This window comes from Podarcis muralis, chromosome 1 (genome assembly GCF_964188315.1).
Source record: "Podarcis muralis chromosome 1, rPodMur119.hap1.1, whole genome shotgun sequence".
NCBI lineage: Eukaryota > Metazoa > Chordata > Lepidosauria > Squamata > Lacertidae > Podarcis > Podarcis muralis.
The window spans coordinates 82,200,328-82,224,071 of record NC_135655.1 but is presented as its reverse complement, the minus strand read 5'-3'; the positions used below and the strand labels follow the sequence as shown (position 1 = coordinate 82,224,071).

Below are 23,744 nucleotides of genomic sequence, written 5' to 3'. Positions count from 1 at the left end.
CAACTTATAAAGGTCACCAGGTTGGCAAAGGCTGCACAACTCTAACTCTCCCTTCCCCCAGAAAAACGGTTCTAACAACAATAGGAACAATGATGGACTTCATCTGCATTGGTATCAGAAAAGTGCATGTTTTATGTTTATAAACCCAGAGGGGTGGGAACCTCCTCTTTAATGTATGAGAGAAGACCTGAATTCTGCAGTCATTGTAGCTACCTTTTGTTCTTGAGTTGACTCTACAACCAGCAGGTGAGGCCTCGTTCATAGTGCCACTACTGGGGCTGCGGGGCTGGGGCTGACTTGTGATAGGAGGCTTTTCAATGCTAGGCTGCAGCTCTCTAAGACCTCAGTTAAACTATGCAAGCAAAGGAACATGTCAGGGTTTATGATCTCCCTCTCACACCAAGAGATGGTAGGCTGGCGACTTTATTACTCTATTAATTTCTTAGTATTTACACAATAGTTTCAGTCCGAGCACACAGCTCAGTCTTCCGCACTCAATGAGTCAGTTGCACCCACTGAAGGGTGGACTCTGCTAACAGGCTATCCTCCATCGGCTACCCCCTCCTACTGTTGGCCTGACGCCAAGCCTGGACTCTACCCTTCCTCCTAGTAACAGGAGACTATGGAGCCGCTTTCCCAGTTTGCCCCTCCTCCCCTGAGAATGTGTCTGAGATCTGCGGCTCCTCTACCTGCCTCACGCTGTCTTGGGAGTTTACGACACGCATTCCAGGATTGTAGGGACTCACCTCACCCCCCATATGGGAAGAAGGGAAGCCTCTATCTCTTTTTCCCTGCCGCCACCCCCCTTCGTCATCGGAGCCCCGCTGTTGCTCCTGGAAGGAGCGTTCCTGACAGAACAGGAGTTGCAGAATTCTGCTGATCAATTGCTTGCTGGTGCCTACAAACCCTGTATCCTTTGCCCACAGGTTATGAAATCAATCGATGTTGGAAAGGGATCGGAGGGTTGCAAGCACTGCCAATCACCTGATTGGCAGCATCTGCAAATTCTGCTTTCAACAGGAAGCTGCATTTTTACCTGTCCCATAGCTGACATCACGGCCCATCCCAGATAAAGAAGACGCACATCTGATAGTTAACTCTTTATTGGCAAGATAAACACTTACAGTGCTCTAGATACACACACAAATATACTCCTCTAGCCTATAGGATCCTAAATGTCTGGAACCTATGGAGCAGTTGCAGCAACAGTTAAATTCCACCTCTCCACCTGCTTATATGTCCTCCCCTGGTGGGTTGTGCTGCAGTAGCCAGAGACCTCTACCGGTATGGAAGGTGCCACTGCCCTTCCCACTTCAAGCCCCTCCTGGATGTAGGAGACAGCGGGCAGAGGAAGGTGGGAAGTCTATTGAACCATCTGCCGACTGAATAGCCTCTTCTGCTGCTGCCCCGTCTGGTGCGCCTTCCTCCATCCCACTCTGACCTGACACTCGTCCCTTGGCTCCTGCCTTGTAGGCAGTGTCAGGACCCATAATTCAATGGTCCCCTTGCCTGGATAACTCCCCTGGTCACTTGCCTCCACTGCACACCCTTCAGAGTCCTGCCAGCCCTTGAGAGCATTGATGATGTCAGGTGCAGGAAGGAAAATGAGGGCCCCTGACAAACCACAATTAGTCCCATTGCCTGAGAAACCCTGCCAGAAAGCAAGGGAAATGGGTGCCATGTATTTTCTTGTGCAGGAGGGGAGGGGAAATGACAGGGAACACAATGAGAAAGCAAATTGCATGGGATGCCTATACCCTTGAAAGCTCCACAAAGATATGTCTCCTGATGAGGGAATCAGAGATCAGAAATCCTCTGGGGACAGAGCTCCCGGCCTCCGCCATTCCTACTCTTCAATTATCACATCATTTTTAGGAGGTAGGAAACTCAATGCACAATAAATAGACACCCAGGAGTTTACAGGGATCAGTAGGATGCTGACTTAACCAATGATCAAAACGTCAGAGTTCATCTCTCCCACCCGTAGAAAGGTTCAAGGAAAAGACAAAGGGGAGCATCACTCAGGAACTCTGGATCTTCTAAAAGAAGCCTTGGTGAGACGCAGCTATGTCATCATCAGCCTCACAGAGCAACTGGGACCCAAGAAAACTTTTATATCTCATAGACTAATTAATATTTAAAACAACCCTGCCATCCACATTTCCTACATTTCCTCAGACCTCTGTATCTTTTCCTAAAAATGGTGAATGAAAACAGTACCACCATCACCGAGTTCATCCTCCAGGGCATCTCAAACGATCCAGGTATGAAAGTCTTATTCTTTGTGGTATTCCTGTTCATCTATCTGGTCAGTGTTGTGGGAAACCTGGGCATGATCATCTTGATCACACTTGATTCCCACCTTCACAATCCTATGTACTTCTTCCTCTGGCACCTGTCCTTCTGTGACATCTGCTACTCATCTGCCATTGCCCCCAGAATGCTGTCTGACTTGTTATCTGAGAGCAGGACCATCTCCTTCCCTGAATGCACTGCCCAGTTCTACTTCAGTGCTGCCTTTGCAGATGCCGAGTGCTACATTTTAGCAGTGATGGCCTATGACCGCTATGTGGCCATCTGCAACCCATTGCTCTATTCGACTGCCATGTCCAAGTCCCTCTGCATCTGGCTCCTGCTTGGGTCATACATTGCTGGCACAACTAGTGCCATAATACACACAACAGCCACCTTCAGCCTGCAGTTCTGCAGTTCCAACCTCATCAACCATTTCTTCTGTGATGTCCCTCCACTGCTGGCAATCGCTTGTTCTGACACCCACATTAATGAGATTTTGCTTTTTGCATTTGTTGGCTTTGTTGCGATGAGCTCCCTCTCCATCATCCTTCTCTCTTACATCTTCATTTTAGCAGCCGTCCTGAGAATGCCCTCAGGGAGGCTCAAAGCCTTCTCCACCTGTGGGTCCCACTTCACAGGGGTCACTTTATTTTATGGGACTCAGATTTTCATGTATCTCCGGCCCACCTCTTTGTATGCCTTGGATCAAGACAAATGTGCTTCTGTGTTCTACACAGTAGTGATCCCCATGCTCAATCCTCTGATCTACAGCTTAAGGAACAAAGATGTTAAGGAAGCTTTCAGAAAACTCATTAACAAGAAGCTGAACTCTGTCTTAAACTAAAATGCAGTATTATTACTGGTTACAGATAGGTAGCCGTGTTGGTCTGCCATAGTCAAAACAAAAAAAAATTCTTTCCAGTAGCACCTTAAAGACCAACTAAGTTAGTTCTTGGTATGAGCTTTCGTGTGCATGCACACTTCTTCAGATACTCTGAAACAGAAGTTGCCAGATCCTTCTATATAGTGAGAAGGTGGGGAGGGGTATTACTCAGAAGGGTGGTGGGAATGGGTGATTGGCAGATAGCTGTGATGAGCCTGTTGACGACTCTTAACGACTGCAGTAGGTCTTACAGGAAAAAGCAAGGGGTGAGAAGGTGAAAAATGGCTTTGTCATGTATAATGAGATAAGAATCCATTCTTATCTGATTATTACTGATTATTATTTTTTTGTGAACTGGTTCCATAGGAACTTGACTTGTAGGTTTCAGAACGATTTCGTTTCCCTTATAGCTGATCATCAATTTCCTACTAGCTAGAGAACCAGAAAATGAAGGAATTCAACCACAGAGTTATTGTCTGACATTCATTGAGCAATGTCATTTGCAATTTCAAAATCATTTGTGCTGAATGAGGTTGACTGAAATATCATGTGGACTCTGCAATTTAACAAGTTTGAAGGATCACCTGAACGCAGGCATTCCATCAGACCACCTCAATGGGAGAGATGGGAAGTGTTGTGTTGGGATATAAGGAAGATATCAGAAGGAAGTGTCCCTTTCTTTCTACAAGACAAGACTAAAAGAAGAAATTCCCCTTGGAGTACTGCACCATGAAAAGCACAGGAGCTCAAGGGTCCAAAAAGCATTACATTCAAATACAGCACCTCCTAGCATACATAACAGGAAGATTCCACCATCTTCTTTAAAAATGTGTCATCATGAAAACAGCTGGTTTGCTATTTTATAACACTAATTCTCACCATCGGGTTGTATCCAACTAGCTTATACCCAGAGTAGACCCACTGAAATTTATCAGCTATGATAGTCATATCCATTTATATTCTGAATAGGATTAATGTTCCAAGGTTTTTATGTCATATTGTTGTGTTGTAGTCTAATGAATTGTTTGTTTACTGTCCTGGGTATCTTTGGGTTGACAGGTTGGTTATAAATATAACAACAACAACAACAACAACAACAACAACAACAAAACGCTTGATGTTATCAGATATTTTCATGGAAATCACCACTAGAATGCAATCTGCCTAGTACATTGTGAGTGTTGTTAAGACTCTACTCTCAAAAATACAAAATGCTATACAAAGTAACCCAAGAGAACTGGGATTCTATGGCCTCCTCCAAAGGTTTCCTGTGGCTTTTGCAATTTCACAAGTATGAGGCACCAGCTAGGCTGCCACTGACTTCTGCTCTGCATTCTGGGCAGCCCAACCAGAAGTAAACACAGGCAAGCCTATAGCAGAACTATGCAGTAGCAGCTTACCACTCAATGCACTCTTACCTCCCACAGCCTATGATGAGGGAGAGATGTGATTCAGTGCACATTTAAAGGTGAACGTACCTAGTTTCCACTTTCTGGAGCAATGTGAACCAATAAAATTCCATCGGTCAAAATTCAGACTTCTCTGAATTTTGCAATGCACATCCCCAGTCAAGTAATATTCACAAACTAGGGGAAAATGTGCATATGAATGCATAAATCAACGGGAATAAAAATAAAGCATACTTTATATCAGGCAACATTGTGGGCAAGAATAAATTTATTAGGAGAAATTTGCTATGCAATGCTGAGGAACTTTCCTAAGAACAAACAACGACCCCGTAAACGGATGTGGAAATGTGTGCAGCTTGAGATTGGGAAAATATGAGAAACTGAGAGAAAGCAAAGCTAACAGATTTACCCATCCATACCCTCAGCTGCATAAAGAGACATGATAGCTATGTGGGGAAGAAAGAGAGCAGGAGAGAGGGCAGTAAGCAAATCCAAACCAAAATGCTTCCTCAGAGGAGATGGCAGCTAGGAAGGAGAGTAAAATAGTGCAGAAATCAGGAGAAAGGAAGATTTTGGTTGTGGTCATACAGTGGCAAGCAAGCACAGGGATTCAGGCAAGAGTGGGAGGAAGCTGGACAGATGGGAGGCTGAGAGAGGTCTCAGCTTCATCTGCAGTTACTTTTATTTCGAGTAATTGCTGCTAGGAGGTCCTTTATGATGGACTGGGAGGTAAGGACACCACATGCATCCACTGCAGCCACTGAGAGATGCTATAGAATACTAGAGCAATAGTAGTGCCCTCTATATGTTGCTGGACAACAGCTTCCATCAGCCCTAGACAGAGTGGCAGTTGGTCAGGGATGACAGGCAATAAAGTCCAACAACTTATAAAGGTCACCAGGTTGGCAAAGGCTGCACAACTCTAACTCTCCCTTCCCCCAGAAAAACGGTTCTAACAACAATAGGAACAATGATGGACTTCATCTGCATTGGTATCAGAAAAGTGCATGTTTTATGTTTATAAACCCAGAGGGGTGGGAACCTCCTCTTTAATGTATGAGAGAAGACCTGAATTCTGCAGTCATTGTAGCTACCTTTTGTTCTTGAGTTGACTCTACAACCAGCAGGTGAGGCCTCGTTCATAGTGCCACTACTGGGGCTGCGGGGCTGGGGCTGACTTGTGATAGGAGGCTTTTCAATGCTAGGCTGCAGCTCTCTAAGACCTCAGTTAAACTATGCAAGCAAAGGAACATGTCAGGGTTTATGATCTCCCTCTCACACCAAGAGATGGTAGGCTGGCGACTTTATTACTCTATTAATTTCTTAGTATTTACACAATAGTTTCAGTCCGAGCACACAGCTCAGTCTTCCGCACTCAATGAGTCAGTTGCACCCACTGAAGGGTGGACTCTGCTAACAGGCTATCCTCCATCGGCTACCCCCTCCTACTGTTGGCCTGACGCCAAGCCTGGACTCTACCCTTCCTCCTAGTAACAGGAGACTATGGAGCCGCTTTCCCAGTTTGCCCCTCCTCCCCTGAGAATGTGTCTGAGATCTGCGGCTCCTCTACCTGCCTCACGCTGTCTTGGGAGTTTACGACACGCATTCCAGGATTGTAGGGACTCACCTCACCCCCCATATGGGAAGAAGGGAAGCCTCTATCTCTTTTTCCCTGCCGCCACCCCCCTTCGTCATCGGAGCCCCGCTGTTGCTCCTGGAAGGAGCGTTCCTGACAGAACAGGAGTTGCAGAATTCTGCTGATCAATTGCTTGCTGGTGCCTACAAACCCTGTATCCTTTGCCCACAGGTTATGAAATCAATCGATGTTGGAAAGGGATCGGAGGGTTGCAAGCACTGCCAATCACCTGATTGGCAGCATCTGCAAATTCTGCTTTCAACAGGAAGCTGCATTTTTACCTGTCCCATAGCTGACATCACGGCCCATCCCAGATAAAGAAGACGCACATCTGATAGTTAACTCTTTATTGGCAAGATAAACACTTACAGTGCTCTAGATACACACACAAATATACTCCTCTAGCCTATAGGATCCTAAATGTCTGGAACCTATGGAGCAGTTGCAGCAACAGTTAAATTCCACCTCTCCACCTGCTTATATGTCCTCCCCTGGTGGGTTGTGCTGCAGTAGCCAGAGACCTCTACCGGTATGGAAGGTGCCACTGCCCTTCCCACTTCAAGCCCCTCCTGGATGTAGGAGACAGCGGGCAGAGGAAGGTGGGAAGTCTATTGAACCATCTGCCGACTGAATAGCCTCTTCTGCTGCTGCCCCGTCTGGTGCGCCTTCCTCCATCCCACTCTGACCTGACACTCGTCCCTTGGCTCCTGCCTTGTAGGCAGTGTCAGGACCCATAATTCAATGGTCCCCTTGCCTGGATAACTCCCCTGGTCACTTGCCTCCACTGCACACCCTTCAGAGTCCTGCCAGCCCTTGAGAGCATTGATGATGTCAGGTGCAGGAAGGAAAATGAGGGCCCCTGACAAACCACAATTAGTCCCATTGCCTGAGAAACCCTGCCAGAAAGCAAGGGAAATGGGTGCCATGTATTTTCTTGTGCAGGAGGGGAGGGGAAATGACAGGGAACACAATGAGAAAGCAAATTGCATGGGATGCCTATACCCTTGAAAGCTCCACAAAGATATGTCTCCTGATGAGGGAATCAGAGATCAGAAATCCTCTGGGGACAGAGCTCCCGGCCTCCGCCATTCCTACTCTTCAATTATCACATCATTTTTAGGAGGTAGGAAACTCAATGCACAATAAATAGACACCCAGGAGTTTACAGGGATCAGTAGGATGCTGACTTAACCAATGATCAAAACGTCAGAGTTCATCTCTCCCACCCGTAGAAAGGTTCAAGGAAAAGACAAAGGGGAGCATCACTCAGGAACTCTGGATCTTCTAAAAGAAGCCTTGGTGAGACGCAGCTATGTCATCATCAGCCTCACAGAGCAACTGGGACCCAAGAAAACTTTTATATCTCATAGACTAATTAATATTTAAAACAACCCTGCCATCCACATTTCCTACATTTCCTCAGACCTCTGTATCTTTTCCTAAAAATGGTGAATGAAAACAGTACCACCATCACCGAGTTCATCCTCCAGGGCATCTCAAACGATCCAGGTATGAAAGTCTTATTCTTTGTGGTATTCCTGTTCATCTATCTGGTCAGTGTTGTGGGAAACCTGGGCATGATCATCTTGATCACACTTGATTCCCACCTTCACAATCCTATGTACTTCTTCCTCTGGCACCTGTCCTTCTGTGACATCTGCTACTCATCTGCCATTGCCCCCAGAATGCTGTCTGACTTGTTATCTGAGAGCAGGACCATCTCCTTCCCTGAATGCACTGCCCAGTTCTACTTCAGTGCTGCCTTTGCAGATGCCGAGTGCTACATTTTAGCAGTGATGGCCTATGACCGCTATGTGGCCATCTGCAACCCATTGCTCTATTCGACTGCCATGTCCAAGTCCCTCTGCATCTGGCTCCTGCTTGGGTCATACATTGCTGGCACAACTAGTGCCATAATACACACAACAGCCACCTTCAGCCTGCAGTTCTGCAGTTCCAACCTCATCAACCATTTCTTCTGTGATGTCCCTCCACTGCTGGCAATCGCTTGTTCTGACACCCACATTAATGAGATTTTGCTTTTTGCATTTGTTGGCTTTGTTGCGATGAGCTCCCTCTCCATCATCCTTCTCTCTTACATCTTCATTTTAGCAGCCGTCCTGAGAATGCCCTCAGGGAGGCTCAAAGCCTTCTCCACCTGTGGGTCCCACTTCACAGGGGTCACTTTATTTTATGGGACTCAGATTTTCATGTATCTCCGGCCCACCTCTTTGTATGCCTTGGATCAAGACAAATGTGCTTCTGTGTTCTACACAGTAGTGATCCCCATGCTCAATCCTCTGATCTACAGCTTAAGGAACAAAGATGTTAAGGAAGCTTTCAGAAAACTCATTAACAAGAAGCTGAACTCTGTCTTAAACTAAAATGCAGTATTATTACTGGTTACAGATAGGTAGCCGTGTTGGTCTGCCATAGTCAAAACAAAAAAAAATTCTTTCCAGTAGCACCTTAAAGACCAACTAAGTTAGTTCTTGGTATGAGCTTTCGTGTGCATGCACACTTCTTCAGATACTCTGAAACAGAAGTTGCCAGATCCTTCTATATAGTGAGAAGGTGGGGAGGGGTATTACTCAGAAGGGTGGTGGGAATGGGTGATTGGCAGATAGCTGTGATGAGCCTGTTGACGACTCTTAACGACTGCAGTAGGTCTTACAGGAAAAAGCAAGGGGTGAGAAGGTGAAAAATGGCTTTGTCATGTATAATGAGATAAGAATCCATTCTTATCTGATTATTACTGATTATTATTTTTTTGTGAACTGGTTCCATAGGAACTTGACTTGTAGGTTTCAGAACGATTTCGTTTCCCTTATAGCTGATCATCAATTTCCTACTAGCTAGAGAACCAGAAAATGAAGGAATTCAACCACAGAGTTATTGTCTGACATTCATTGAGCAATGTCATTTGCAATTTCAAAATCATTTGTGCTGAATGAGGTTGACTGAAATATCATGTGGACTCTGCAATTTAACAAGTTTGAAGGATCACCTGAACGCAGGCATTCCATCAGACCACCTCAATGGGAGAGATGGGAAGTGTTGTGTTGGGATATAAGGAAGATATCAGAAGGAAGTGTCCCTTTCTTTCTACAAGACAAGACTAAAAGAAGAAATTCCCCTTGGAGTACTGCACCATGAAAAGCACAGGAGCTCAAGGGTCCAAAAAGCATTACATTCAAATACAGCACCTCCTAGCATACATAACAGGAAGATTCCACCATCTTCTTTAAAAATGTGTCATCATGAAAACAGCTGGTTTGCTATTTTATAACACTAATTCTCACCATCGGGTTGTATCCAACTAGCTTATACCCACAGTAGACCCACTGAAATTTATCAGCTATGATAGTCATATCCATTTATATTCTGAATAGGATTAATGTTCCAAGGTTTTTATGTCATATTGTTGTGTTGTAGTCTAATGAATTGTTTGTTTACTGTCCTGGGTATCTTTGGGTTGACAGGTTGGTTATAAATATAACAACAACAACAACAACAACAACAACAACAACAACAACAACAACAACAAAACGCTTGATGTTATCAGATATTTTCATGGAAATCACCACTAGAATGCAATCTGCCTAGTACATTGTGAGTGTTGTTAAGACTCTACTCTCAAAAATACAAAATGCTATACAAAGTAACCCAAGAGAACTGGGATTCTATGGCCTCCTCCAAAGGTTTCCTGTGGCTTTTGCAATTTCACAAGTATGAGGCACCAGCTAGGCTGCCACTGACTTCTGCTCTGCATTCTGGGCAGCCCAACCAGAAGTAAACACAGGCAAGCCTATAGCAGAACTATGCAGTAGCAGCTTACCACTCAATGCACTCTTACCTCCCACAGCCTATGATGAGGGAGAGATGTGATTCAGTGCACATTTAAAGGTGAACGTACCTAGTTTCCACTTTCTGGAGCAATGTGAACCAATAAAATTCCATCGGTCAAAATTCAGACTTCTCTGAATTTTGCAATGCACATCCCCAGTCAAGTAATATTCACAAACTAGGGGAAAATGTGCATATGAATGCATAAATCAACGGGAATAAAAATAAAGCATACTTTATATCAGGCAACATTGTGGGCAAGAATAAATTTATTAGGAGAAATTTGCTATGCAATGCTGAGGAACTTTCCTAAGAACAAACAACGACCCCGTAAACGGATGTGGAAATGTGTGCAGCTTGAGATTGGGAAAATATGAGAAACTGAGAGAAAGCAAAGCTAACAGATTTACCCATCCATACCCTCAGCTGCATAAAGAGACATGATAGCTATGTGGGGAAGAAAGAGAGCAGGAGAGAGGGCAGTAAGCAAATCCAAACCAAAATGCTTCCTCAGAGGAGATGGCAGCTAGGAAGGAGAGTAAAATAGTGCAGAAATCAGGAGAAAGGAAGATTTTGGTTGTGGTCATACAGTGGCAAGCAAGCACAGGGATTCAGGCAAGAGTGGGAGGAAGCTGGACAGATGGGAGGCTGAGAGAGGTCTCAGCTTCATCTGCAGTTACTTTTATTTCGAGTAATTGCTGCTAGGAGGTCCTTTATGATGGACTGGGAGGTAAGGACACCACATGCATCCACTGCAGCCACTGAGAGATGCTATAGAATACTAGAGCAATAGTAGTGCCCTCTATATGTTGCTGGACAACAGCTTCCATCAGCCCTAGACAGAGTGGCAGTTGGTCAGGGATGACAGGCAATAAAGTCCAACAACTTATAAAGGTCACCAGGTTGGCAAAGGCTGCACAACTCTAACTCTCCCTTCCCCCAGAAAAACGGTTCTAACAACAATAGGAACAATGATGGACTTCATCTGCATTGGTATCAGAAAAGTGCATGTTTTATGTTTATAAACCCAGAGGGGTGGGAACCTCCTCTTTAATGTATGAGAGAAGACCTGAATTCTGCAGTCATTGTAGCTACCTTTTGTTCTTGAGTTGACTCTACAACCAGCAGGTGAGGCCTCGTTCATAGTGCCACTACTGGGGCTGCGGGGCTGGGGCTGACTTGTGATAGGAGGCTTTTCAATGCTAGGCTGCAGCTCTCTAAGACCTCAGTTAAACTATGCAAGCAAAGGAACATGTCAGGGTTTATGATCTCCCTCTCACACCAAGAGATGGTAGGCTGGCGACTTTATTACTCTATTAATTTCTTAGTATTTACACAATAGTTTCAGTCCGAGCACACAGCTCAGTCTTCCGCACTCAATGAGTCAGTTGCACCCACTGAAGGGTGGACTCTGCTAACAGGCTATCCTCCATCGGCTACCCCCTCCTACTGTTGGCCTGACGCCAAGCCTGGACTCTACCCTTCCTCCTAGTAACAGGAGACTATGGAGCCGCTTTCCCAGTTTGCCCCTCCTCCCCTGAGAATGTGTCTGAGATCTGCGGCTCCTCTACCTGCCTCACGCTGTCTTGGGAGTTTACGACACGCATTCCAGGATTGTAGGGACTCACCTCACCCCCCATATGGGAAGAAGGCAAGCCTCTATCTCTTTTTCCCTGCCGCCACCCCCCTTCGTCATCGGAGCCCCGCTGTTGCTCCTGGAAGGAGCGTTCCTGACAGAACAGGAGTTTGCAGAATTCTGCTGATCAATTGCTTGCTGGTGCCTACAAACCCTGTATCCTTTGCCCACAGGCTATGAAATCAAACGATGTTGGAAAGGGATCGGAGGGTTGCAAGCACTGCCAATCACCTTGTTGGCAGCATCCGCAAATTCTGTTTTCAACAGGAAGCTGCATTTTTACCTGTCCCATAGCTGACATCACGGCCCATCCCAGATAAAGAAGACGCACATCTGATAGTTAACTCTTTATTGGCAAGATAAACACAGCAGCTCCCACAGTGCTCTAGATCAGTGTTTCCCAACCGGTGTTCCGCGGCACACTACTGTGCCGTGAGACATCGGGTGGTGTGCCGTGGGAGGGAGGCGGGCGAGAGGCGGCGGCGGCGAGGATCCGGCGGGGGTGGGGGGAGCGGGGGCCGTCGTGCGCAACCGAACTCACTTGGCGCGCTGCCGGCTTGTCCTCCTTCAACCCGGGTCGGGCCAGGCCTGCTCACGTCCCCGGATCCCCTAGCAGCAGCCGCACGCTCTCCAAAAGCGCAACGCTGCGCGCAACCGCTCGGCCAGCTGGTGCTCTGCGACTCCGCCCTTTCCCCTCCCAGCGCCGGAGGGTTCGCGCGACCGCAGCTGTTCCCTTTCGCAGCGCGCGGGAAACAATTCCAGGCCGATTGCCTTGTGCCGAAAAGCACCGCCTCTCCTTCCAGCTCAGGCCCGGGCCGCCGGCTCCCCGAATGACGTCACGGGGGCGGGGCTTTAATGGTGGTGTGCCGCGAGATTTTTTTCCGGTAAACAGGTGTGCCGTTGCCCAAAAACGTTTGGGAAACACTGCTCTAGATACACACACAAATATACTCCTCTAGCCTATTGGATCCTAAAGGTCTGGAGCCTATGGAGCAGTTGCAGCAACAGTTAAATTCCACCTCTCCACCTGCTTATATGTCCTCCCCTGGTGGGTTGTGCTCCAGCAACCAGAGACCTCTACCGGTATGGAAGGTGCCACTGCCCTTCCCACTTCAAGCCCCTCCTGGATTTAGGAGACAGCGGGCAGAGGAAGGTGGAAAGTCTACTGATCCATATGTTAGCTGAACTGCCTCTTCTTCTGCTGCCCCATCTGCTGTGCCTTCCTCCATCCCACTCTGTCCTGACTCTCCCCTGGCTCCTGCTTTGTAGGCACGGTCAGGACCCATATATCGATGGTCCCCTTGCCTGGGTAACTCCCCTGGTCCCCTGCCTTCACTGCACACTCTTGAGAGTCCTGCCAGTCCTTGAGAGCGTTGGTGATGTCAGGTGCAGGAAGGAAAATGAGGGCCCCTGACAAACCACAATTAGTCCCATTGCCTGAGAAACCCTGCCAGAAAGCAAGAGAAATGGGTGCCATGTATTTTCTTTTGCAAGAGGGGAGGGGAAATGACAGGGAGCACAATGAGAAAGCAAATCGCATGGGATGCCTATACCCATGACACCTCCACAAAGATATGTCTCCTGATGAGGGAATCAGAGATCAGAAATCCTCTGGGGACAGAGCTCCCTGCCTCTGCCATTCCTACTCTTTAATTATCACATCATTTTTAGGAGGTAGGAAACGCAATGCACAATAAATAGACACCCAGGAGCTTACAGGGATCAGTAGGATGCTGACTTAACCAATGATCAAAACGTCAGAGTTCATCTCTCCCACCCGTAGAAAGGTTCAAGGAAAAGACAAAGGGGAGCATCACTCAGGAACTCTGGATCTTCTAAAAGAAGCCTTGGTGAGACGCAGCTATGTAATCATCAGCCTTGCAGAGCAACTGGGACCCAAGAAAACTTTGATATCTCATAGACTAATTAATATTTAAAACAACCCTGCCATCCACATTTCCTACATTTCTCCAGACCACTGTATCTTTTCCTAAAAATGGTGAATGAAAACAGTACCACCATCACCGAGTTCATTCTCCAGGGCATCTCAAACGATCCAGGTATGAAAATCTTATTATTTGTGGTATTCCTGTTCATCTATCTGGTCAGTGTTGTGGGAAACCTGGGCATGATCATCTTGATCACACTTGATTCCCACCTTCACAATCCTATGTACTTCTTCCTCTGGCACCTGTCCTTCTGTGACATCTGCTACTCATCTGCCATTGCCCCCAGAATGCTGTCTGACTTGTTATCTGAGAGCAGGACCATCTCCTTCCTTGAATGTACTGCCCAGTTCTACTTCAGTGCTGCCTTTGGGGATGCCGAGTGCTACATTTTAGCAGTGATGGCCTATGACCGCTATGTGGCCATCTGCAACCCATTGCTCTATTCCACTGCCATGTCCAAGTCCCTCTGCATCTGGCTCCTACTTGGGTCATACATTGCTGGCACAACTAGTGCCATAATACACACAACAGCCACCTTCAGCCTGCAGTTCTGCAGTTCCAACCTCATCAACCATTTCTTCTGTGATGTCCCTCCACTGCTGGCAATCGCTTGTTCTGACACCCACATTAATGAGATTTTGCTTTTTGCATTTGCTGGCTTTGTTGCGATGAGCTCCCTCTCCATCATCCTTCTCTCTTACATCTTCATTTTAGCAGCCGTCCTGAGAATGCCCTCAGGGAGGCTCAAAGCCTTCTCTACCTGTGGGTCCCACTTCACAGGGGTCGCTTTATTTTATGGGTCTGTGATTTTCATGTATCTCCGGCCCACCTCTGTGTATGCCTTGGATCAAGACAAATGGGCTTCTGTGTTCTACACAGTAGCGATCCCCATGCTCAATCCTCTGATCTACAGCCTGAGGAACAAAGATGTTAAGAAAGCTTTCAGAAAACTCATTATCAAGAAGCTGAACTCTGTCTTAAACTAAAATGCAGTATTATTACTGAATGGGTTTTTTGTGAACTGGTTCCATACGAACTTGACTTGTAGGTTTCAGAATGATTTCCTTTCCCTTATAGCTGATCATCAATTTCCTACTAGCTAGAGAACCAGAATATGAAGGAGTTCAACCACAGAGTTATTGTCTGACATTCATTGAGCTATGTCATTTGCAATTTCAAAATCATCTGTGCTGAATGAGGTTGACTGAAACTTCATGTGGACTCTGCAATTTAACAAGTGTGAGGGGTCACCTGAAACAGGCATTCCATCAGACCACCTCAGTGGAAGAGATGGGAAGTGTTGTGTTGGGATATAAGGAAAATATCAGAAGTGTCCCTTTCTTTCTACAAGACATGACTAAAAGAAGAAATTCCCCTTGGAGTACTGCACCATGAAACTCATAGGAGCTCAAGGGTCCAAAAAGCATTACATTCAAATACAGCACCTCCTAGCATACATAACAGGAAGATTCCACCATCTTCTTTAAAAATGTGTCATCATGAAAACAGCTCTGATCTACAGCTTGAGGAACAAAGATGTTAATGCAGCTTTCAGAAAACTCATCAACAAGAAGCTAAGTCCTGTCTTAAACTGAAATCCTATGTTATTACTGAATGGTTTTTTCCCCTTTCACTTATAGCTGATTCTCAATTTCCTACTAGCTAGAGAATCAGAAATGTGCAGAATGAGGTTGGCTGAAACTTCTGGAATGACTCAATAGTAAGCGGTTGGAAAATTACAGCCTATCAGGTTCATTTGAAATATATCCCTTTACAAAAGGGCACAAGTCACAGCTAATACTACATGCAGTATTCATGCAGATACATCCCCACATCTGTAATAATAATGAGAAAACAGATCAGTTATCATCTACACTGCATCGCTGTGCACATTTATTTACATGCAACATGCCACATGTGGAAAAACACTTTTGTTAAGCAATTATGTCATGAATGGCAACCTGTCGCCCTATAAATTTTGCTAGATTCCAGTTTCCATCAGCCTCAACTGATATGGCCAAGGTCACAAATGATGGCAGTATCTAGAAGGACTACAGCAGTATTTAGAGGGCCACAGGTCCCCCAACCCCTGAATTATGTGACTTCTCTTTTGTAAATCCCTACCTCACATTGAAGAGTATTGCTGGATCAGAGCAGTTTCTTTCTGCCTTAGATTCCTTTTTGCAATAATAATGTAATCTACTCACATTTGGGGCAGGGTAATAAAATCAATAACTATCAAACATATTGATTGGTTTGTGTCGTCTGGTGTCTGGTGACTGAGGCTGCTTTTCTACATATGAGGAAATGGGACCTGTGGCCTTCCAGGTGTCATTTATTCCAGCTCCAATCAGTCCCAGTCAAGGCAAATGGTCAGAGATTATGGGAATTGTCATCCAACAACATCTAGAGGACAATAGGTTTCCCAGCTTTGCTTATACAGCCTTAACTGGAGTAGAGACCCATTGACCTCAGTAGGACTTACTTCTGAGATGATATCTATAGGATTGCACTGTAAAGCTTGTTAACTTTACTTGAATGATTCATATATTGTATTTCTGCTTTCTGCTCTCTCTCTCTCTCTCTCTCTCTCTCTCTCTCTGCGCGTGTAAGCATGTGTGTGTGTGTGTGTGTGTGAAAGTTCAGTCTTGCACTGGGCTTACATCTATATTTTTGTAAAATATTTGTTCTCCATTTTATTCATTTGAAAGAAATGAGCTCAAGTCCACACATAAATATGTTACAGTACATTTTCTATCACTAAAACAGCACAACTTGGCAACTCCTCTAGAATATTATCCTTATAGATTGTCTTTGATTTGATTTACTATACTTCTATGCTGCTTTTCCTTAAAATGAATCCCAAAGCAGCTTCTGAACAATAAATATTAACATGATAGAGCATAATAGAGTTTCACAAATACAGTATAAATTATGAAGAATGTAATTGTTTCACTGGTTATTTATTTATTTATTAATCAATCTATCTATAAAATACTATTAACAAAGCAACAAAGCAACAACTATAAAATAATCATTACAATCAAAAAAATCATATTATATGGTTAAAAAATCAATACATCATTTATAATCTATAAATCAATCTTAACAACATTAACAAAGTAGCAAGCAAAAACAACAGCTCAGCACTGTTATGTTATCTGATGGACAGGCATAAACATGACAGAGATTGTGCTGATGGGGTATCTTATTTTTTGCATGCCACAGAAACTTTTGTTGTTGTTGTAAAACAACACAGCTTTTTCTCTGATAAATGAATTGTGCCAGAAAGCGGACCCATTGAAATAAATGGGCCTAAGTAAATCATTACTAGCTAAAGTCCATTGATGTCAATTGGTTTACTCTGTGTTTTAGTCATACCATCCTATAAAACTATTGGGAACAGTGTAAAGAATAGGAACAAATTGCCCCATCCCAGTGTTCTGTGGGTATGGCCTCTAGAAGAGACATGACCAGGGGTCATGTGCAGAATAAACATTCTGTGATATTCTGGCAGTGGACAAAGCTGCATTGTAACTTTTGAATAAATGTTTGGTTTTAAATAAATGAATGTTGAATAAACATATAGCCATATATCTATTTAGTTTCCAATTCATATCCTTCTCCAGTATTTTGGGGTTTCAAACACAGTGGGGTTTCAAAAGAACAAGGGAATATAAGTAACAATATCACCTCTGCAAGTTGGCCAGTGTCTGTTGGGATTCTTGCTCCATGTTTGCAGTCATGGGATTGTTGTTCTATCACATGGTGGTGTACGTTTTTATTCCACAGTGTGGGAAGTGACAGGGACAGGATGTTTGTGTTACTGTGTTCCGTGAAGTGGGACTATTGTCCTTTGTTCTTTCTCTTTGCTGTCTAATGAGAACGAGGAAGGAGCTAAGTCAGAATGCTCCAAGTGTATTATATGTAAATAAACGTAGATTAGCCAAAATGCTGTGCTACTGAGTTCTGTTACACGAACTGCAAATACTCTGCAGGATCCCTAAATGTGCTGATGCTTCTTGGTATCAGTCACTGTGATGTTCGGGCTGGAGAAAGCTTTTGAAGCTCCCGAATGACCGACCAGAAGGGAGACAACGTGCCAGTTGGGCATGTGTCTCTGCCAGGGTCCTACACACGAGCAGGATGATCCTAATAGTGTCACAGGACCACCTCATTCTGGCACTCCTTCAGAGAGTAATACAACAGAGTGATTTCAAAATGACAACAAAATATAAGCAACCAGAGTGTAGGGGGACTAGAGACAAGTGCGCTGTAGGGATAGACTAGTCATTGAGAGGAGTCAAAGTACTCTGATACTGTTGAGGTTGTTGACTTCCAATTTAATAATCTGCCTTGGGTCTAGTTAAATGTAGTGGTGCCATGAGACCAATATGTCAACATTCTGCCCCCTCTTATTGTAAACAAATTCATTAAAGTCTAATGAGGACTCTGTAAGAAGATGGACACTTTCAAGAAACTGTCCCAGTGAAAAACATCAGTCTGTCAAAATGGAGCAAGGTCCTGAACCCTGGCAAATGAGTAGCTCCATACTGAAACACACTGGAGTTTGTAGCTTTTAAAATGTGTGGTGCTTGTATACACAAATAATGACCTGAGGCACGTAAAGCCAACATTACTGCTTTCTTATAACAAATTTTTGGATGAGATGCCACTCCTATCCAAAAATCTGTCGTCATTAAACAACTGAATTTCTGTTTTAAGATGCTAATTGGTAATATAACAACAACCATGATGATGTTATCAGATCTTTGATTTGAAATCACCACCAGAATGCAATTTGTATGGTATGTTGTCAGTGATGCGAGGACTCTGCTCTCAAAACTCAAAATCCTATTCGAAAGTAATCCAGATTCCACACCAAGAGAGCCAGGATTCTGTAGCCTGTGTGAATTAAGTTAGAACATACATGTTGTTTTAGGTTTTATTTTTGCTTTTTTGCATAACTTACTCTGGTTTTTTCTAGTCATTTACAGTAGAAAGGAACTATGCACAATACCTGAGCTATTTCTCATCACTAATGGATCTTCTCCAAAGCATTGTTGTGGCTTTTGCAATTTCACAAGTGTAAGGAGTTACCTGAAAGCAGGCATTCCATCAGACCGCCTCATTGGGAGAGATGGGAAGTGTTGTGTTGGGGTATTAGGAAAGCATGTCAGAAGGAAGCAGGCCTCTCAAAGAACAAATGTCCTTTATTACTATAAGGCAAGACTAAAAGAAGAAACTCACCATGGAAACTACAGGGGCTCAAGGGTCCAAAAAGCATTACATTCATACAGCAGCCCCAGGCTTACATAGCAGGAAGCAGGGCTCACTTGCAGGCAGGAAGTGTCTTGTTTAAATGATTGTATGTAAGCCACTCTGGTAACCATTTTGGCTGAAGAGCAGGGTATGGGTGACAACAACAACAGCACAGGCTATACAGTGGGTGTTTTAAAGGTCAATCAATGCTATAACTTCATTCATTAGCTAAAAACACTGAAAGGTGGGGAAATGCTAGCTTCTTTAAAAAAACAAATGAGAATAGAGCCTGAACATTTTGCCTCGTATTTTTGGATCTAAAAATGTTTGTACAATTTCTTTTGAACAGGTTATACCTCAATTTCTACATTCCAGTAATGAGTCCCATCCCACAAGTTTCAGTAATACCCACAAGGTTCCAATTCATCTTGCTTGTTTCCCATACTCTGTGCAATAGTATGGAGACAACAGAAACCATGAGTCATTCCCTCCAGCTGCTTCCTTCTTGTAGTTGCTTGCTCTTTACCAAGTTTCTGTAGCACCACTTCAGTTTTCTGAGCAACAAATGGAGCTATTATCCCCAGTACCAGGTGTTCACCTGTCATCTGTAATACTGTCTCCCTTCTCCTTAGGATTTAGTTTAAAGCACTCCTGATCAGGTTCAGGAGACTCTTAGCAAACATATTGTTGCCAACCACTGTGTGAGGTGCAACCCATCTCCTGCTAGAAGTCCTTCCTCAAGCATATAACCCCTGTGTTCAGAGATCTGCACTTGTTGCCAATCTGTGACAGGACCAGGTTCAAGGTGTTACTCTTAGTATTTAAACCCTTTAACAACCAGTCTACCTACGATATCGCCTTACCCCATGTGTGTACACAATCAACAGAATTGGCACGTTTATAAATCAACAAAATACCTGCACCACATCTGTAAGAACATATCATTTGGTGTGCCAGCACTGACACTTTAGAACTCCCTGATTTTTGATATCGGATAGGTGCCTTCGCTGTATTCCTTGCTGTACCTGTTAAAGGCATTCTTATTCAGATAAACCTACCCATATGTTTAGAAATTTTGCAGGAGTTTTAATTGTTTTAGTCTATTTTACTGCTGTTGTAACATTCTGCATATTTTAAATTACAGTTGCAAAACTTTTTAGTGATACAGTGGTACCTCGGGTTACAGATACTTCAGGGTTCAGACGCTTCAGGTTACAGACTCCACTAACCCAGAAATAGTACCTCAGGTTAAGAACTTTGCTTCAGGATGAGAACAGAAATCGTGCTCCAGCGGCATAGCGGCATCAGGAGGCCCTATTAGCTAAAGTGGTACCTCAGGTTAAGAACAATTTCAGGTTAAGAACAGACCTCCAGAATGAATTAAGTTCTTAACCTGAGGTACCACTGTACTGCTTTTCAACAAGTGTATAATCAAGAAGTTCATATATCTTTTCTTCTCTTCTTCAAATAGGATATTTCTTGAGACTTGTAGACTTCACTGGGCAGATGCTATCAATTACTCTTGGCTCTTTCAGAGGAATTGGCTATTGAAGATATCATGCAAGAGAGGAATCCTGGATATATTTCCACAGTAGTCCAGTTTCTGACCCATTGCAATATTTTCTTTCTTTCTTTCTTTCTTTCTTTCTTTCTTTCTTTCTTTCTTTTCTTATTTCCTCTCTCTCTTAGTTTTTTATCTTCCAGTTAAACATCAGCCAAATGTCAGAGACACAGCTGCAACCATCCAGCAGTCTGTACCAAAAGTCCTATATCAATTATAAGCTTTAACATTGTCAGGCAACATACTTCTCCATCACACGTCTCAAAGCACTCTTCACTTCCTTATTTCTCAAGCTGTAGATGAGGGGGTTTAGCATGGGTATTACCACCGCATACAACAAAGAGGCCACTTTGCCTCCATTTCTTGATGTATAACGTTGGAGATACATAAAGATAAAGCTTCCATAAAGGATAATAACAGCCATCAGGTGGGAAGAGCAGGTGGAGAAGGCTTTATGCCTGCCCTCAACTGAGCGGATTCTCAAAATAGTGGCAACAATGTAAGAGTAAGAGATAAGGACTGTCAAATGGGTGCTTATCAGGTTAAAGCTAGCAAATGAAAACATGACAAAGATATTGAGGCTGGTATCAGAACAGGAAAGTTGAAAGAGTGGGGGACCTTCACAGTAAAAATGATCAATGACATTAGGACCACAAAATGATAAACGAGTCATGCAACCTGTGTGTATCACAGCATTGACAGTTCCAGCAATGTATGAACCAGCCACCAGAAAAGCACAAACCTTCTGAGACATGGTGATTGTGTAGGTGAGTGGGTTGCAGATGGCCATGTAGCGGTCATATGCCATAGCAGCCAGGAGGTAACACTCAGTGGTGGCAAAAGTTACATAAAAATAGAACTGAACTATACACTCATTGAAAGTAATAACTTTCTTTTCCCTTAGGAGGTCTTTCAGCAGCCTGGGACTGATGGTAGTTGAGTAGCAAATGTCTAAGAAGGACAAATTACTAAGGAAGAAATACATGGGGGTGTGAAATCGAGCATCAGCCCTGATTAACATAAGCATCCCAAGATTCCCCACAATTGTGATGAGATAATTGACTAGAAACAATGCAAACAAGATGGCAGCCAACTCTGGACTGTCAGTGAATCCCGTGAACACAAACTCCTTCACTCTACTGCTGTTCCTGTCAGGCATTTTTTCCCCCTGATGGAATCAAAGAGAAACAAAATGGTGGTGGGTGAGGAGTGGGAAGATTTGGAAATCAGTCACCATCAGAAATGAGGTAATTAGTCTTCACTGCTATATGTGCTTTTTTAAATAAAGAAATTGAGGTTTAAACCCCTGAATTATGGCTGGAATATAAAATTTAAAGGATCACCATTGGTGGAGAAGACCTTTAACATATGAGGATGGTGTTTCCATATCTCCTCCTTCAGAATTTAAAGCAGTGGTACTCTATTACCTTGAAATAAGGCAGTATACATAGCTTTACACAGCATAAAGAGAGGGTGATGTAGTAGGGTGGCCATATGTCCAGAACTTCCCGGACATATACGGAATACTGCAGTCGTAAGCAGTGTCCAGCTATAAATTGACAAAAATGTATGGGACAATCCAGACACATGGCAATCCATGTTGGCAGTGTCATTTTGGGGTGATTCCAATAAAAAAGGCTAAACAGCTTTAGGCAAAACTAAAAAAGGTAAACGACTTTGGCAAAAAACCCAAAAACCTTTTGTGTCCAGATTGTCACTTTTTGAAATACGGCAACCATATGATATAGGGAGGGCAGAGGGGGACTGAGCCCACATTCCAACATGTGAAGATTCCCCAGAAACACCTCTGTCTGCGGCCAACTTGCTGGCATTGAACACTAAGTGATTATTATCAGCAGTGAACTAGGCCTGTCTACAAAGGGTGACCACTATATGTGCACATCTCATTCTGTTAAAGAAAACACATGGAAAACATATGCTCTTAAATTACACTGCATTTTGCAGTTTAATTCTGAGAACATTTCAGCGGAGCCCTTTCACAAACATGCATGCGGAAACATTGAACTCTCCTTGCTTGCAGTACTTACGACACCATCTTCCTGTAATGTTTGTGTATGTGTGTGCGCTTTGCAATAGTTACATGCATTTAAGAGAAAAATAGTTAATTGATTCTATTCAAAGTGTCCAAACACAAAATATTGGCACTATTATTTCATATCCTCCAACATTTCTATGATGAAAATAGGGACGTTCTATTCCATAATGATGATTTTACTATTTATACCCCACACATCTTACTGGGTCGCCCTAGCCACTCTGGGCAGCTTCCAACATATATAAAAACATAATAAAACATTAAACATTTTTTTAAAAAAACTTCCCTATACAGGATTGTCTTCAGGTGGCTTGGGGATCGAATAACTCCATACCCTCCAACATTTATCCAATGAAAATAGGGACATCCTTAGGGAAAGTGGGACATTCTGGGATCAAACCAGAAACTGGGATGACTTATCTAAATCAGGGGCGTCCCTGGAAAATAGGGACACTTGGAGTGTCTGTTATTTGCTAACAGCAATCATAAGTTAAATGTGCAGTTTCATTGTTTTTCAAGAGAAGGGATTCAATTAGAACTTCTTTTTAACCCACTGTAGATATGAGCCTATCTCGCATGTTTTGACCTTTAGAACTGTAATCTCCAGGTTGAAATTCCTGAATCAGGCCATATTTAAAGCAGTCAATAGCCTTTTGATGAACTTCAAATTCTTGGGCTCCAAGACTCCTCAGATCTTTGGCTCCTCGCATCATTTAGGCTGCACTCTCTTCTCTGCCCTCCTATCAGACCAGACAGGCTCTGCCCACCAGCTCCTTTCATCTCCCTCAATAAGGGGTGTCTGACTTCTTTGACCCTCTCTTTTTCCATGACTTACTATAGTGCTTATAAGCCATCAGGAGGAGTCTGGAGGCTTGGAAATTCTTATCCTCACCTTTACCCACCTGTAACCTATCGTGGTCAGCATGGTTAGGAGCAATGGGCTGGTCTAGCAGCTTCTATCCTACCATCAGGAAGTTACCTGGGATATCATTCTTTCCTTTCCTTGTGTCCTCCAGTGGAAGCAGCTACTGGATCATTTGCTCTTTCTTAGATCCAAGAGTGGAATCTGTATTCCTCCAAGGTCCTCTAAGATTCAAACAACTGTTTGATAGGCAAGCATACTCTTGACTAAGATTGCTACAGATATTAGTGAAAGGCCTGCAGTTGCTGCATTGATTGAAAAAGTTCAGCATGTGCAACATAACATAGAC

General features: G+C 43.9%; 5 protein-coding genes across 5 annotated transcripts in view; 3 read left to right on the top strand and 2 right to left on the bottom strand.

The window, feature by feature from the left end:
• LOC114601534 (apelin receptor) overlaps positions 1 to 23,744 on the bottom strand; it is a 492,419-nt gene that overhangs the window by 326,080 nt on the left and 142,595 nt on the right. The gene's annotated exons all lie outside the window — the stretch shown is intronic.
• Positions 2,195 to 3,139, top strand: LOC144327817 (olfactory receptor 5AR1-like). Its single transcript, XM_077928976.1, has one exon. It carries the CDS (start codon positions 2,201 to 2,203, stop codon positions 3,137 to 3,139), a length of 939 nt encoding a protein of 312 aa, XP_077785102.1. The 5' UTR covers positions 2,195 to 2,200.
• Positions 7,663 to 8,607, top strand: LOC144327814 (olfactory receptor 5AR1-like). The gene has a single exon (XM_077928923.1). It carries the CDS (start codon positions 7,669 to 7,671, stop codon positions 8,605 to 8,607), a length of 939 nt encoding a protein of 312 aa, XP_077785049.1. The 5' UTR covers positions 7,663 to 7,668.
• On the top strand, positions 13,696 to 14,640 carry LOC114601585 (olfactory receptor 5AR1-like). Its single transcript, XM_028738880.2, has one exon. It carries the CDS (start codon positions 13,702 to 13,704, stop codon positions 14,638 to 14,640), a length of 939 nt encoding a protein of 312 aa, XP_028594713.2. The 5' UTR covers positions 13,696 to 13,701.
• LOC114590506 (olfactory receptor 5AP2-like) lies at positions 20,710 to 21,636 on the bottom strand. Its single transcript, XM_028716752.2, has one exon. The coding sequence runs from the start codon at positions 21,634 to 21,636 to the stop codon at positions 20,710 to 20,712; it is 927 nt and encodes a 308-aa protein (XP_028572585.2).